Source organism: Ostrinia nubilalis, chromosome 6 (assembly GCF_963855985.1).
Source record: "Ostrinia nubilalis chromosome 6, ilOstNubi1.1, whole genome shotgun sequence".
Lineage (NCBI taxonomy): Eukaryota > Metazoa > Arthropoda > Insecta > Lepidoptera > Crambidae > Ostrinia > Ostrinia nubilalis.
The window spans coordinates 6,954,921-6,972,248 of record NC_087093.1 but is presented as its reverse complement, the minus strand read 5'-3'; the positions used below and the strand labels follow the sequence as shown (position 1 = coordinate 6,972,248).

At 37.8% G+C, this 17,328-nt stretch overlaps 1 protein-coding gene across 1 annotated transcript in view; it reads left to right on the top strand.

The window, feature by feature from the left end:
* Positions 1-14,770, top strand: part of LOC135072490 (uncharacterized) — a 28,533-nt gene extending 13,763 nt beyond the window's left edge. The window contains exons 9-14 of the mRNA XM_063966425.1: positions 1-173; positions 535-632; positions 954-1,094; positions 1,537-1,837; positions 13,967-14,096; positions 14,641-14,770. Coding sequence (XP_063822495.1) covers positions 1-173; positions 535-632; positions 954-1,094; positions 1,537-1,837; positions 13,967-14,096; positions 14,641-14,770 — 973 coding nt within the window. The remainder of the gene's footprint in view (positions 174-534; positions 633-953; positions 1,095-1,536; positions 1,838-13,966; positions 14,097-14,640) is intronic.
* The last annotated feature ends 2,558 nt before the right edge of the window (positions 14,771-17,328 follow it).

Here is a 17,328-nt window from a genome sequence, read left to right as displayed (position 1 = left end):
GAGACCATCTCAAGCGAGCGAGTCATCAAACGCGGGCACTCCAGCGTCTGCCAGTGCGGTATACAATGCCAACACAGCACCGCTCACAATGTACGTCGTCCGCGCCGCCGACTCTGCCACAGCACCCACGGTGTCGCTGGGAGAGCCACTGGAACTGAGGATAGAGACCACGGGTATGATAATGTGATAATAATAGCTGCCTTTATGAAGAAATATGTCGCTGTCGCTTGTGTAAATAGCAACTTACTTGCTAGCCGTTCGCTCTTCTAACTGATTTCACCGTACCTTGTCGTCCGTAGATTAGTATTGTAGAACTACTGACTTTAGCTTCAAACTGATAATGTAAGATGGCCATTGGCCAATACAACAAACTAAAATTAGCCAATGTTGCATCTTAATTTTTCATTCACTCTTCATTATTCCAGGAACGGAAATCGTAAATGAAATTAGCGACGACGGTATGTCGACATTTATTGACAGGTCAAATAATGCGACTAGTTACGGTTATGTTCATGATTATTGTTCTACCCGCAGACAGAAACGAGATTGAGGCGTACCATTTGGTGGCTTCATCACGGTTGGGCGACAGCTCCGTACTGTTACTAGACAGCAGAGGCTGCTCTACCGGACAGGTATGTTATTTAACTCTTCTGACTCCTTTTGCATTAAATGGTCCTTCGAGCCGGATTCTCTAAATACATGCCAGTAAATGTTTTTGCATTGAGTTCCTTAAAAACCCTTTTTTACGTTATCACATTTAGATAAGGCTATCTAGACCTCAACTTAAACTCTCTCCTCCATAAATCGATATGACAACATTATGGATATGCTCGAACATGAAACTCAACCCGAAGTCATCTCTGAGTAAAATTATTATGAATACTGGGTTCAAAAATGAGTATTCGAAATAAATTATGTAAAACTATCTGACTCAGCACTAAGCCTCATTTCAGGTAGACTTCCCGCCTTTCACGAGGACGTGGATGGGCGACACGCAGCGACTGTCGGCGCGCTTCAAGGCGTTCCGCTTCCCAACCTCGCACGTGGTTCGGTTCGCTCTTATGGTCCGATTTTGCGAACACAAGTGTGCTGCTGTAAGTAAAACCTACCTATATAAATGAGACATAATCATGGGCTAATGATGATTTGTAACCCACCCTCCAAAAATTGTCACTAGTTGACGATGAGGACATTATGGAGCTCGGTTTAAGCATTCTATTACTAGCTCGCTTATACATAATAGAGTACCTAGTTGACACACATGGTTATTGACGTACTTTATGTGAGCTGATGAAACAAAATATGACGTCACCAGTTCGCACACTCAATTGACGCTATTTATTGATTTCAAAGCTAATAAAAAACAAATTAATACAGCAATTTGAAAACTAACTGGCTTTTCTGGACTAGGTTGAAATGTTTTTACAGAAGTCTTAATGTTTTCGATAACCCAATTATTATGTAGTACAACTAATCGCAGGGATCATTACTTATTTATTGGCCCATATATCATTCACTATCATTATTAATTTGCAGGTAAATTGCGCAACTCATCAAGCGCGCAGTGCTCGCGAGACGAACGACACATCATCGTACCAACTCGACGACAATGCAGTCGCGGCCGCTGTCAGGGAGGAATCCTGGCAGAACAACAGGATAGCCCCCAGTGGCTCTAGTGGCTATCCCGGTGGCCCTAGTGGGGTGGTAGCCCAGGGCGGCGCCGCTTTATGTGGGGCCGCTGACGGACAAGTGCCGCTAGAAGTCGAGATGGTCGTGGGATCTGGGGACGTGCTGTCAGCTGATACGCTGGTCCGGGCTGACCATCATGCTAATATTCGTAAGTTTTGGAAATCACAGGTATATCGTTCGTTCGTTTCAGCCAAATGACGTCCACTACTGGACAAAGGCCTCCTCCGAGGTTTTCCACAATGCACGGTCCTGCGCTGCCCGCATCCAGGCTCTTCCCGCGACCTTTACCAGATCGTCGGTCCACTTAGTAGGAGGCCTGCCCACGCTACGTCTTCCAGCCCGTGGTCGCCACTCGAGAACTTTTCTGCCCCAACGGCCATCGTCTCTACGAGCTATGTGCCCCGCCCACTGCCACTATCACATTAACTGGATTCCTATAGTAATGAAGCGGAGTGGGAGGAGAGGAGTGTGCTTTTGTGAGTCAAACGCATTGAGACTTCTATTAGTTCTGTTTACGTCACATGTCACCCTGTCTTGCACCATTTCACCACTCGATCAATTTTTTGCCAACTGCCTGCTCGTTCTGATAAACATGGCCAGGTTGGTTAGTTAATTAATCGACTAATTAATTACTGTATGGGCACTTAGATTTTATTAGAACGTAAATATGTTTTTAAATTGATTGTCGCGCGTGTTCCGCATCTTTAAATTAGCAGGACACAATTGTTATAAAATAAATCGTAAATATACTTTAAGTATTCGACGTAGAATACATTTTAATGTCGGAACCTCACATAAGTAAGTATTCGTTCGACGCGTAAAGTCATGTAATCAATCAGGCTTCATACATTGTGTATAAATTAGTGTTAAGTTATATCATCATTACCTACACAAGGGAGGTAAATTCAGTAGAACGCGTAATACGTTACGCGTAAAGAACGCATTTAGGTATTAGTAAATTGAAACGACTTTAAGAAAAAATTCTAAGAGCTTTCTCCATAAATAAAGAATACTTAGGCAAAGACTTAAGTATGTGGAGGATGTTACTTCCAACGCGCAACGTTTCATAAACATTTACACCTACACCGATGTTTTCATAAAATCTGGCTCTGCCACCTTTTAAGTATTGTCACTTAAGTAGGCTTATGATTGTGTTTTATTTCTCAAAAAGTATTATTCAACATAATATAATTCGTATATTATGATAGTGAAACTACTCAGTCTACCAGATAGGTAGTGTGAATGTAGCTAGCACGCGAATGTTACGCTTCGACGCGCATTTGTCTTTGAAGAATCTTGATAATGAAATTTTGTAGGTCTACTACGAAAACACCGAAATAACAATGTCGGTAGAGCATTGCTCTCGCATTTAATTGGAAGATTCTAATATAGGCTAAAGCTGATCTTATTAAACTTATAGGTACTACAGACGCAGCGCAGGTAGAACATAGTAGGTAGTATAAGTGGTCGTTCGCAATAAGGAGTCGCTAACTCTATAGTCTGGTCTGTGACAAAATTCTACGTGCTCACAGACCGGCTTTAGATAATGTATCACTTTGTTACAACGTCCGTAAATAATAGATACAGAAGGTTGCATCTACTAGATCTAGAATACAAGACGTATTTTTTCGCGACGTATTTTAAGCCTTGTTCAGACACGCGCGGTTTGTGGGTGGCTCAGAATACAGAACAAACCAGAAGGAGTGTTCGATAACATTTCTACGCGGCAACTTGTGTCCAAAATACTTCCCCTCCCGCGCCCCTCTACCCCCTTTAGTGTTACTAGCGCCGTGTGACACCCCCATTTTTGGGGTAAAATTCTGTAATTTTTTAAAGAGATGTTAAACAAGTAAAAAATAAGTAAGTGAAATAAGTACACACGGCCACAGTGTTAACTATCCATTTCCGTTTTTGCTCTCGCTCTCATCAAATGGTGATTCTTTGCGATAGAACGAGACGACATGACTGGCCATAGGCATAGATAGTACCTACCTACCTATGAATTTAATTTTTACTCCGAAGTAACTAAGTGTAGATGATTATTTATTTCTATTTAATAGTGTAATTACTACATGTAGGTATAATATGTTATTTAAAAGTCAATTACAAAAGTCGAATATAAATTTTAGAATGCCAAGTAAAACAAAAAAGAAACTTAAGGTTCTTTATTATGTAAACATATCGACAACAAAACATTTGTTTACGGCGCAGTAGTGCTTTTAGTTTAACTTTTCTTGAAGTCAAAAACAGAATCCAAATCAAAAACATCACCAATACTTGAATTTGATTGCGAGGCAACTCTGGCTGTGTATCCTGAAAGAAAATCAGAGTAAGTATGTAAGCAATAATTAATTACTTAAAATTATTATTAAATATACAAATATTGCTGCTGCTGATCTGTTGATACCAATGCCTTACTTTTGAATAAATGGGAAAGTATGAAATTCACGATAGTAATTTATTATCTTCTCATTATTTAGGGAGTAATATTATAAATTAATTCAATATATTAAAATCAAATCAAAAATATTTATTCAGTTTAGACCACAAGTGGCACTTTTAATTTAATTAATCAGGTTGTCATGTCATGGATGAAATTACACTAAAAACTAATTAAAACAAAAAGGATGGGGAAAATATTCCATTATTCTGTGGTAACACTAACAAAATTAACGCGTGAATTTTTTATAGACAAATGTAATTCAATATAAAAAAGTAGGGTAAAATATTCCATTGACCTGTGGCAACACTTACAAAATACAACCGTGATTTTTTTTGAAAATTATTATTTAATTAAAATGAATTGGAAATGTGCTACTTACAGATAAAACATGATACCATGCACTTTCTTCGTAATTCCAGTAGCATTCTTACATGTTGGAACGGCAGAGGCGGGGCAAGACCTAAATTTGATGTGGGCAAGACAGATTTCGCGAGGCCTTGTTCTGTGGCGGCGACCTGAAGACGGATTTTATGAAATAATAAAAAAAAAGGGTCAAAGGTCTATACATTGACAGTTTCTGATTTCTTGATTCAGTGATTATTTTTAAAGGAATATTGCGCCAAAGATTTTGAGACAAGATTTTGAAGAATTAGATTTTGAGACAAGCTAAGGAATATTGTGTCGTTAAATATTAAAAAGTGTACAGTTAAAATGATAATTAATTCGACAATCCAAACAGTTAAGTAAGTTAAGGCCGGGTAGCAGAGAAAATGGCGAAAATGAGGTTTTCATTTTTCATTTTTGAGGTACTAAACAGTAAAATTAAAGGCTAAGATTTTTATTGGGCATAGTTGAGGATATTTTCTAGGGCTATTAACGGATGGAAACACGATTTGATGAAGTTGACTCGATAGAATAAATTCCCAAAGTTACCTCTATTCGTTTTCTATTTATGGTTTTATTTTTAAAATAAGCGATTTGAGATTCTAAATCTTTTACTAAACTAAAGTTCAGAAATAACTTGAGGGCTTTTAACGGATGAAATTTTTATATTGCGTCTTATTTAGTTACTATGTTAAAAAATGTGGAAAAAATCGTCCATGACGGCTTGGACAATCTCAATCAGTCGCGCGGTGGCGCTTACGGAGGACGGACGCGTGTCAGTTTTTTGGCCGTGACAGTTCGCGATTTGTCAATATTTTTGACAATGATGACTTTGATGAGTCACAGTATAATAATATCAGTGTTACTGGAGAAAGTTTAAATTTTTGATAATTAAGAATTATCAATTTTGTCTACCTATTGAAATTTAAATCGTTCGCATCCTTTTAAACGAAGACTCTACTCATGATACATAGTACATTCCTCAAATATGAGACAAAACCAATGAGTTAAAATTACATTTTAATAGTACCTACATACAATCGTCTTACACTCTTTAGAAGAGCACACTGACACAAATAAATAATAAAAAAATACTGTCTAAGGTCTGTAGCTAAAGGTCTAAGCTGTAAGATAGAAGAATCTTCTAGCCAAAAAGATGGCAGATGCAGCAGATGTCAACGGATTTAAAACTGGAGTTCATATGACTCCTTGTAGACTTGAGTCTCTAGAGCGTCCCTTCCTCCACCATGCGTAAGAATGTTTCAAAAATACTGTCTAAGGTCTGTCTGTCGCTAAAGGTCAAAGCTACAAAATAGAAGAATCTTCTAGCCAAAAAGATGGCAGATGCAGCAGATGTCAACGGATTTAAAACTGGAGTTCATGTGACTCCTTGTAGACTTGAGTGTCTAGAGCGTCCCTTCCTCCACCATGCGTAAGAATTTTCACAAAAATACTGTCTAAGGTCTGTAGCTAAAGGTCTACGCTGCAAGATGGAAGAATCTTCTAACCAAAAAGATGGCAGATGCAGCAGATGTTAACGGATTTAAAACTGGAGTTGATGTGAATCCTTGTAGACTTGAGTGTCTAGAGCGTCCCTTCCTCCACCATGCGTAAGAATGTTTCAAAAATACTGTCTAAGGTCTGTAGCTAAAGGTCTAAGCTGCAAGATAGAAGAATCTTCTAGCCAAAAAGATGGCAGATGCAGCAGATGTCAACGGATTTAAAACTTGGAGTTCATGTGACTCCTTCTAGACTTGAGTCTCTAGAGCGTCCCTTCCTCCACCATGCGTAAAAGTTTTCCAAAAATACTGTCTGAGGTCTGTAATAAAAGTCTAAACTGCAAGATAGAAGAACCTTTTAGCCAAAAACATGGCAGATGCAGCATATATCAACGGATTTAAGACTGGACTGGCACCACCTTGCAATGTCATCCTCTCATTGTTATCTGTAATGTAAATTATTAATGTATTTAAAAAATAAAATGTTCGTTTTATTATTTCAATAATCTGACCTCTCAACTCAACTACACTACACAAACACCTTTGTTCGCAACTGTACTGACGAAACCTCGATATTATACCGTTCATTTAAGATGGCAAGCCTTATGTATGGAACGGTCGCTTTTTTGTAACCTTTATACTTTGGTCGGCTTATAGAAGAATTCCTGATATTTTTTTGCAGTTCGATTACTTTCTTATAATATTAAGTCGTAATATAAAGCTGAAATTAACAGGATAGCTTATTCAAGGAACATTTTAATTTGTCCATTGTATGCCATGTTCCCTTGTTATAAGGGAATCGCGTATTCGGCCACGAAAGTAACTGTTAAAATAAATTAGATTTCTTGAAATCTCTCTTTTGCGCAAAGCCACATCATTTATATTTACTGTGGTTATAAAGGTGTACCAAGGGTACATGCTACACCTTTTTATTCGATTGTAAGAGTACTGGTTTACTCACAAATCCGTTTTATCTGATTTTCTGAAATCTTTTAATTACACAGGTGTTTATCATTCAAATCAATGACTAATGTTTGAACTAATTTGGACATATCAAGGTCTATCATTGGTTTTTTTTTTTTTCAAACTTCTGCGTTGAGCCATTTACGAGATCTGGGACATCACAAAACATTAAGCCAGCAAAATTCTAAATAACTTGAGAACCGGAACACGAACAAATTTTGCTATTCGTGGACAAATTACTACGCAACAAGAGCTATCTATCCATGTATTTGGTTTCGGGATAGGACGACTTTCAAAAAAAAAAAATTTGCCAGGGTAATGTTTGAAACGTTACCCCAGCAAAATCTGTGTTTTCCTAATAACTTTAAAACTATAATTTGAACGAATTTTGCTATAAGTGGACAAATTTCTGCTCACGATGGACTAATTATCTGCTATACTCTCGACTCTCTAAAGCACAACATTTATAAAAATTTGGCTGCGGTAATGCACTCCAGGTAACCGTGTGTGATGCTCATTGCTCATAGTGATTTTCGATACAGAGCCCCGTACATACGTTATACATAAATTATGGAAAGAAAACACCCAGACCAATACAAACAAATATGTATGCAATTTTAGTATGATATTTTTATTTATTATTAAACAAAAAGACTGAACAAAATTGATGCGTGTACTGATTAATGTAATTAACTACATGCAAAGCTTTGTGAATTGCAACAACTATAATTTATTATCCAAGCTCTAAATAATCGCTACTACGAGTAACTGATCATAAAATGTTTTTCCAATCGCTCAAGCTCCCGAGGATCTACCGATAGGTCGGGTGACGTAATCTTGAAATTATTTTAGCCGGCGCGGAACTTCCGGAAGGTCGGGTGACGCCACGCCTCTTTGAACCGTGTTTACTTTGGCAGTTATATTCTATATTTATTCGATTCTAAAATATATTCCGAAAAATTTTGAAAGTTGTTTTAATTAATTAAAAAAGTGCTGTGAGTGTGACGCTTGAACGGAAGGAAGTCAACCTAACCTAAACAACTGCGTATTTCTAAACTGCGTATTTCTATACTGTGTAGCCGCGAAAGCTCTTTGGCGCGCTGTCTTCGGCGAAGTATTGCGCGCGCAGATTTTGACAGCGCGAAATACCTACTTTAGCAGAAATACCAAGCCTTAAGAGCGTTGTAGCAAAAAGTTGGCGTTCGAATTTTAGGTTTTTATTGCTTGACGTCGCGTAGTGAGTGCGCAAACTGCATTTATCTGTACAATTTCAACGCTGCGTCGACTAAACGATCTTAATCCGTAGTTGTATCGTACCTAAGACAGTACATCATACATAATAATAAAGAAATAATGTATAATTTACCTATTTGATTTTTTCTCAGATCAGACTTTTAGCAAAATCAAGTTACGTAATTAATGTATTTTTTGCACTAGTAAATCCCGCGACAAGTTTTCAATCTTTAAATTGAGTAAAGTAATAAGTTGATGGGTTTAAAAGAATTTACCTATGTTTTATTTTATTCTTTTTACAGCATCAAAAGCTTGTTTATGAAAAATATTTACTATTTAAATTTTACTTTTGACTTTTTAGTTTTTATGATGCGGGTTGGAAAAATTAAAATTTATTCTGATTTTGTGACGTTTCCGCACATAAATATGGATAGGTTAAATAAATAGAATGAAATGTATGAAAACGAGCGTGCCATTTTTTAAACGTTATCTATAAAATCTGTGTCCATCAAAGAGCTCGTAACTAAACATCGTAAGCGCCATTCAAATTATTATCTAAAAGTTAATAATAAATATTTAGTTTTTGTAAATCTTAACATGTCAGGAAATGAAAGAGGTAAATACTGATATCATTGTGATTTTATAGAATTTATCCCAACTAATATTATAAATGCGAAAGTAACTCTGTCTGTCTGTCTGTCTGTCTGTCTGTCTGTCTGTCTGTTACGCTTTCCCGCTTAAACCTCGCAACCGATTTTGATGAAATTTGGCATAGAGATAGTTTGAGTCCCGGGAAAGAACATAGGATAGTTTTTATCCCGGTTTTTGAAACAGGGACGCGCGCGATAAAGTTTTTCTGTGACAGACAAAATTCCACGCGGGCGAAGCCGCGGGCGGAAAGCTAGTTATTATATAAACCACGGTCGTATAATGCTAAAAAATCAGAGGTAACCTTAAGATTTTTATCCATAGAGCAAAATTTATCTAATCGTGTTTTTAAACAGTTACCCCATTAGGTACACATGCGTTCTGGAATACAAACCCATCAAAAACAATACTTGTCAAAAAACCAAGTCTCACTACTCAGTTGTTCTGCGGTAAAAAGTTGTGAGATCCATGTAATACCAAGTCCAGTCCAGGAAATCATTAACGTTTTACATAAATATATTGACTTGGCCATCGCATGAAAACACGTGTAAATTAAATTATTTAGTGCGAAATGAAACGAATTTTTGCATGCCTGTGTAGACATGCAAAATTTCAGCTCAATGGGAAAACGAGAAGTAAGTAAATTTTAAGTTACAAGATTTTACAACTCCAGATGTCAAAGAAAATAAAAGCTTGTAGATAGCTTTACAAAGAAAAGAAAGATTTATGAAGAAAATAAAAAGTACTGCCTACGATACATTTGTTAGGCCGTGTTGCACCGTTTTACTTTAACATTGACATCAAAATTTTGGATGTCAAAAATCTGTCTAACATAAAACACCGGTTATTGTCTGTTAGGGTCAAAGTTAGGTGGTGCATCTCAGCCTTAGTGTATTTTAATTAAATTTAATACAAATAAGGATGACGAAAATAATCGATAAGTGATCTCACTCGAATATTTCTTATAGTAGGTATACAAGATGTCGAACAAATGGTTACTTACTGAAAAAGTGCTTCATGAGACCTAGCAAACGGCATCAATAATAATTATGTTTAAGAACGAACTGAATCTATTCAAAAAACCTATATTTCCAGCTTTCATACATTTAATACAGTTATAAACAAACACGAAATCAATGGTTTCTGAGAATTCTGAGTGTTTAATGCCGTCCCCTTTATCTGTTTATTTAGTATTTATTAATTAGTATCTCTTGATGCCGAGTTGGATTCGACGATTGACCTCCTTCTCGAAATTGGACCTACCTAGCTGGATCGTTTGTCCGAGGTAGATATACTTGTCAACAATCTCAAGAATCGAGCTCCCAACCGACACCGGGTAGGGCGCAACATGGACGTTCGACATAAGCTTCGTTTTGTCCATGTTCATCCGAAGGCCTACCTGTTGGGAAACTCGATTAAGGTCTTCGAGCATGGTGCCGAGGTCCTCCAGCGATTCTGCCATGACCACGATATCGTCGGCAAACCGAAGGTGAGTGATGTACTCGCCGTTAACGTTTATGCCGTATCCTTTCCATTCCGGCTGGGCAGCGTTCGGGAAACTACGCAACATCTTTTCGTCCAAAATACCCCAGTGCCTGAAGACGAAAGTCTACAACCAATGTGTGTTACCTGTGATGACTTATGGCTCGGAAACGTGGCCCCTCACTATAGGCCTTATACAGAAGCTCAAAGTTGCACAGCGTGCTATGGAGAGGGCTATGCTCGGTGTTTCTTTACGAGATCGAATCAGAAATGAGGAGATCCGTAAACGAACTAAAGTCGCTGACATAGCCCGACGGATCAGCAAGCTGAAGTGGCAGTGGGCAGGGCACATAGTACGCAGAACTGACGGCCGATGGGGCAGCAAGGTTCTGGAATGGAGGCCACGTACCGGAAAACGCAGCGTGGGACGTCCACCCACAAGGTGGACCGACGACCTCATAAAGGTAGCGGGAAGGCGCTGGATGCAGGCCGCTACCAACCGTGCGATGTGGAAGTCATTGGGGGAGGCCTATGTTCAGCAGTGGACGTCCTGTGGCTGAAATGATGATGATGATGATCTCTTGATGATATTGTGGCAAGTTAAACCTAAAATCATGTTTTCCGTAAATAATTTAAATAAGAATGCAATTTACGAGTTTGTTGTTTGATTATTATATATTACTCAATTAAAAATTTAAATTTAAAAAATTAACACTTCTAATATGGTAGATGGTAGGTATGGCTGGCGGCATACATTTAGTATGAAATTCGGAAACATTGAATTTTCGCATAGATCCAGTTTATTCTTTGACCTATTTATTGTTATTGTTTTAAAGAGCTCATGAAGCACTTACAGGAACAGTAAACAGTTTCTCGATATCTTGTATAATTAAAAATCAAGTGAAATCACTTATCGTTTCCACCCTGTACCTATACTTTTAAAAATAAACTCATTTTATACATTCATTTGTACCTATAAGTATCTACAATACAAATACCTAACCAACCTAGTTGACGTTTTATAAAACTATTTGTCTAAGTGTCATCGAGCGACCGCTGGTGGATTTGCCATTTACCTGACCTACCCCTTTATTACTAAACGTTTAATATCAGATGAATAGTTACGCACCAATTTCTTTCATTCAGTCGTCAGTAATTGTACTTTCGGAAAAACATGACGAAGCGTTGTGTGACCATACAGACGCTATTCAACTTTTATTAGTAAGGAATAGAAACACAATAGCATAGACTAATGTTTTGACACCCTGTTAAAATTTTTATTAGTCATTTATTTTTTCCTGACCAAACAGATACCATAATAATATATTTTATCTATTCTACCCATATTCTGTAAGTAAAATAATAAAAAGTTTGAAAAGAAAGAAATTACAAGTCCGATTTACTTAAACAAATAAATTAAAAATACTTGCGGATCAAAAGTACTCAATCATACTACAATTTACGAAAAAATCACGCGTGACGCACATACGTCAGTGGGCAGTCAACTGACATAGACCCGGCGTCTACGAGTGCCAAAGCACGACTGATTTATGTCATTTGATGCACCCGATTTTATAGTATTTTCAAATTAATTTTTCATTTGAAGATTGAAGATAGATATTTTTTCTTTTTCACACAATAATAGTACTATGTTTCTTCTTAAGTATAAAGTAGTTTATGTTGCCAAATGACTTTTAGATTATGAGATGTGACCTGTTTTCTTGCAGTAATTTTCTCGAATTTTGACTATCTTAGACATGATAAAAATGCATTTTAATGAATTAAACATCAAAATTTTCTCAATACACTTTCTTCTTCAGGGTATGCTTATTCTAATGAATACATTCTATCTTCTTACTTAGAAATAAATTTGTTGTAATATTAGTTCAAAGTTGTGCCTTCGCGAGTTACCTGGAAATCGGGCTTTCGAAATTCGCTGTTTTCGTAGGCAAAAATCCAATTTGAACGAGATTTTCTCAATAGACATTCCGTAAAAACGTATGATAATTACGATGATATAAGTCAAAAGAAGCTATAACAATAAATTATATGACTAAAATCATTTCGAAATCTGCCAAATTCTCGATTTCTGCATGAAAAATGTGACAACGCTCTTAAACTATGTATGAAGTGGATTAAGAAAGTTTGTTTAAATCATTTTCGGTGTTAATAATCTTGACGTGTGACATGTCGTTCTTTCTTACGTGAATCTTTCCATACTTAACCCAGATATAACGGTAGTCTTTAGCCTTGAGTACAGACTTCGTTTTAGTTAGGAGTTTTTTGTAATCTGGAGTTAGGTGGTCATTGATAAAAACGCGTCCAGTGCCGGCGAAGCCTAGATCCTCCACAGATATTGTCTTCAGGGCTCGTGCTGCAGCCACGAATTCTTCCTTTATGTATCGATTGATAAAACACACAATTATTGACTTATCTTTCGAGTCATGTAAGGGGATCCGTGACACATAATTTATTTGCGACTTCGGGACAGCGTAATTGATGACCTTGCTGATGGATTCAATGACAGAAAACAGGTTTTCTCCCTTCCTTTGTGGAACTCCTTTAATCTCGATGTTGTTGAGGCGGGCCCACTGCTCTCGCGCTGAGGAATCATTCTTGACTTGGTTTAAGACTTCCTGGGTTGTCGTGACAGTTTCCCGTATGTTTACTACTTCAGGAAGCCTCGATTCCACACTGGTCAGTCGGGCAGAGAAATCATCCAGTTTCGCGCTATTGAACTCACAGGATGCTCTGAGATCTGCAATCTCGGTTTTTATTGCCTTGACATTTTCGAGGAGAGTCGGAAGCGAAGAGAGCTGCAACTTAATGCCACGGATCTCATTCAGAATGACTTCCAGCGATGCCGATTCAGGTGAGGGAGCCGGTGAAGGGCTGGGTGAGGGATTCCTGCAGGCGGGACATTTCCAGGCCGCTCGTCTGTCAGACCGCAATTTGCGATAGGCTGTTTCCGAAATGTTGGCACAGGTGAAATCCAGGTGCCTTTTGCATGATCCACACTGCGCTCCATCATTGAAACTCGAGTTGCACATCGCGCACTTCATGGTTGATTTTAGAGTGAAACGAGAGCACAAAGTTAACTAAAAAGGTTGACAACTACTGGGGTGACTGTTGAGCCGGTGTACGTGTTCCGACAACGAGTGTTCGAGCGGTTCGTATTATGATATTGTCATCTCCACCTTGTATACATTTTTTCAAAATTTTTGATGCGCGAGGCCCCTTGTACCGCGAGGCCGTAGGCGGTGGCCCACGTCGCCTACGCCTTACGCCGCCTCTGTGGAACGGCACAAGACGGCATAATTTAATTATAAAGTGTCAATCTGACGGATATGTAAACAATGCGCGCGCCGGCCATTGACTAATTGCTCTAAAGTCAAATTAGTGCGATTCGGAGTAATTTATATGAATACACATTTACGCCCGTTGACGGTTTCTGGTTTGTTCCGTATTCTGAGGTGGGTGGTTCTCATTGGCGAGACTCTGAGGCTAACCATTCGGTTACAGTTTGATACAAACTGTCCGATAACTGCCCAGCACAGCCCGGATTCTGCCGTATCTACTTATTAGATGTAGCGGCATTATTTAGATTTGTTTTTTTTGTGTTCAGCACCGGAGGAGATCGACGCAGCATCAGGCGCGCTGGTGTGCGTTCACGAGCTGCTGTTAGTAGCGCTGGCGTTGGCGTGGCTGGGTGTACAGGTGCTGTTACTGCTGGGCTGTTGCGTGCTCGTCAAACGGTTAGTGTAGCTTTTTTTTTTATGCAAGACAAGGCAGGTATTTGACCGCAATCCATATCCAACACGTGGCATTCCATAGCTAAATACGTGCAAATACGTGCAATACCTAAACTAGGTTACTAAGTTTTAAGCACTGTATTTAGTTATAAGACCTTATGTACCTACACTTAGTGAGCAAATAAATGAATATGAATATGCTTAATTAGCGATAGAACGCGGCGCGAGTGGCTTGGCGCAGTGGTGCCGTGTTCTCTCATCAATTAGTTCAAATGATGTAGCGTGGTGAGAGTGAGCTTACAGGTGATGGCACGTACCTACTTATCGAGCAGTTAGTGACTTGACCAGTTACCTGTAGTGGAGTTGCCGTTTCTGTTTTCATATTTATTCAGTGATAAACAAGTACTTATGTTACGAGTTTCTCTCCACATAGATGCGCTAAAGTTGATCTGTGTGATAGAGCCGTCAGTCATATCAGAAAAAGAGCTCATCATTACGCTGACTAAAAAAAAAGAAAAATAATGAACTTAAACCGTTTATATTTCAGGTACCGCAATCTGGCCGAGATGAGCATGCAGAAGGAGTACCAGTCGTTCGACAACGTGGGCTTCGACGTCACCACGCACCGCCGCGTGCACTGGCCCGACCAGAGCATAGACATATTGCATGCCACGTGACCTCTATACAAACAAACAGGGGGCGTAGCGTGAGTTTACGTCAAACGCACTCGATATCGACTGCGTTAAAAAATGACATTAAATGTATGATGGATTGTACAGCGCCCCTAGCGGAAACTTTCAAGAACTAAAATCTTCATATATTTTTTTTAACGCGCTCGCTAGCGACGACGTTTGATGTAAACTCACACTAAGCCCTCAGTTCAGGGCTAGCATGGACACCTCGCACTTCTGATGGAACAGGGACACAATTGATATTTTAGAAGTTTTACAGAAGAGTATTTTTTTGCCCTTAATTATAAGCAAGCATCGTTTGTGAAAACGGGCGTTACTCTGCATGACAAAAGACAATAATTAAGTATTTTAAGGCATGTTGTTTGATATGAATAATCAAAAACGTTTAGGTTTTTTAATTAATTTATATTCTAAGGTGTGATATAATCATGAAATTATATCGATATGCTGTCTAGGTAAATGTTAAATACGATAAAATTATATCGCGACGTCCATGCTTGCCCTGTTAGCAACATGAAGGTAGGTACTCTGTGAGCTGGGCATCGAAATATGTAATAATAGATATTTTGTAATAATTATGACCTAATATCAAAATCTCTCCATGATTCCTGTAATCAACAGGACGTACAAAAGAATAAGCCTTATAAAATTATTATCAACGGCTTTAAACGAGTAATATAAATAAATACAATACAAAGTCTTTTCAAATCTATAATAGTAGGTATATTGAGTATGAACCTATCTAATAAATTTATTTTTATTGTATCTGCTAGTTAAAGTTGAAGCCTAAAGAGCCGAAGCTTCAAATAGTTCAAAAATTACTTTTTATGTCATTGACGAATTTCGAAAATCTAAGAACCAGCCTGTACCCAGTGTGACCACTTTTTCATCAGATAATCTACCAAAAACGATGCTCAAATCTACCAAAATCTACCAAGACCTATTTAAAATTCTACTTAAATTCTACCACATAAAATAAAACATATAATTTGAACAAAATATAGTATTTTTATTTATTTATCATCATCATTATAGTCTTTTTTAACATTTTTATATAATTTTTTGTCATTTTTCATTACTTATAGCATGGATGCTCCAGGTTTAAAATTTGTGCAATTTCCAGCGCTCTTTATAATATTATTATAGATGTTACGGTTATTGTGATAAATTGAAAATTATTAATAATAACCGGTTATTATGAGTAATTACCGACAGTCGTGGTAAAAGTGATAAATTAATCACATTTAACAGTGATTATTTAATAATTCAACCTTAGTACTAACAAATTTCATAAAAGAGAACAACATCTTGTGTACGTGCTCGTGTACAGCCAAACTTTTGAACGTTTTGATGTCATATATTAATATAATTTGGCATAATGAGTTTTTAATGTTTTGATTTAAAGTGAAAAATAGGTTAAGGTGCGGCGGGGGCAGTAGCGGCGTAAGGGGGGGGCGGTGGGGGCGGTCCGCCCCGGGTGCCAAGCATCAGGGGGTGACACAAGTCGCGCAGATTAGTACCATTAGTACTCACTGGCATTAACTACCATTAGTATTCACTGGGGTGAATTTAAAAATAAGCCAACGAGACATCAAGGTAGGATCTTGTTGCCTAATATTAAACTGACGTTTTTCAAACGCAGTCCTCATTGTATGGCTATAAAAATTTATAATAAATTACCTGATAAGTTCAAAGATCTACCTTTGCTGTCTTTTAAAAGACAAATACACGCCTGGCTATTAACTAAGTGCTATTATTCAGTCAGGGAATACCTCGACGAACAATAGAATTTTAATCAGATTAACGAACAACAATTAATTTTTTATTTATATAGATGACATATTTGATTTGATTTGATAATTTTTGTAAGGAATATTTTAATTGGCGACATTGATAGGTACTATTAATTTAATTTAATTTTACATTGACATTTTTTTTTTAATCATTTGACATTTATATTACTGAATACTATAATTTTTGCACGTCTGCTATCAGACTAAACACATGATCCTATTTTAATATTGTCACCCTGTATTACTGTGTTTTTAGCAAATAAACGTTTTGAATTTGAATTTGAATTTGAATTTGGCGCATCTATCTGCGGTCTATGTCATGATGGGGGGGGGGGGGGGGGGGTTGCGATTGTCTTTCATTCTTCGAATCGGTAGGTAGCCCCAAATCATGGGGGGGGTACCAGGGGGTGCCTTAGGACTTATGACGGGGGGGGTGGGGGTGATCGCCCCGGGTGCCAACCCATGCTACGCCGCCACTGGGCGGGGGTGGCCCTTGGGCCACCCCTAAGCCGCCTATTTAGTTTTATACACACATAAATGACCTCATATTAATCACATTTACCAAATCATGCGGTGATTATTCATAATAACTGGCTATTATTCATAATTTTCACATTTATCACTTTGACCGTATTATAACACTTTTTAAATTAGTACTATTTAATAATACAAGTTTTAAGTTTAATTTCATTGATAAATAAAAGTACTTCTTAAAAATAAACCCTTGGTTTGTTTGAACGTTTGAATTTT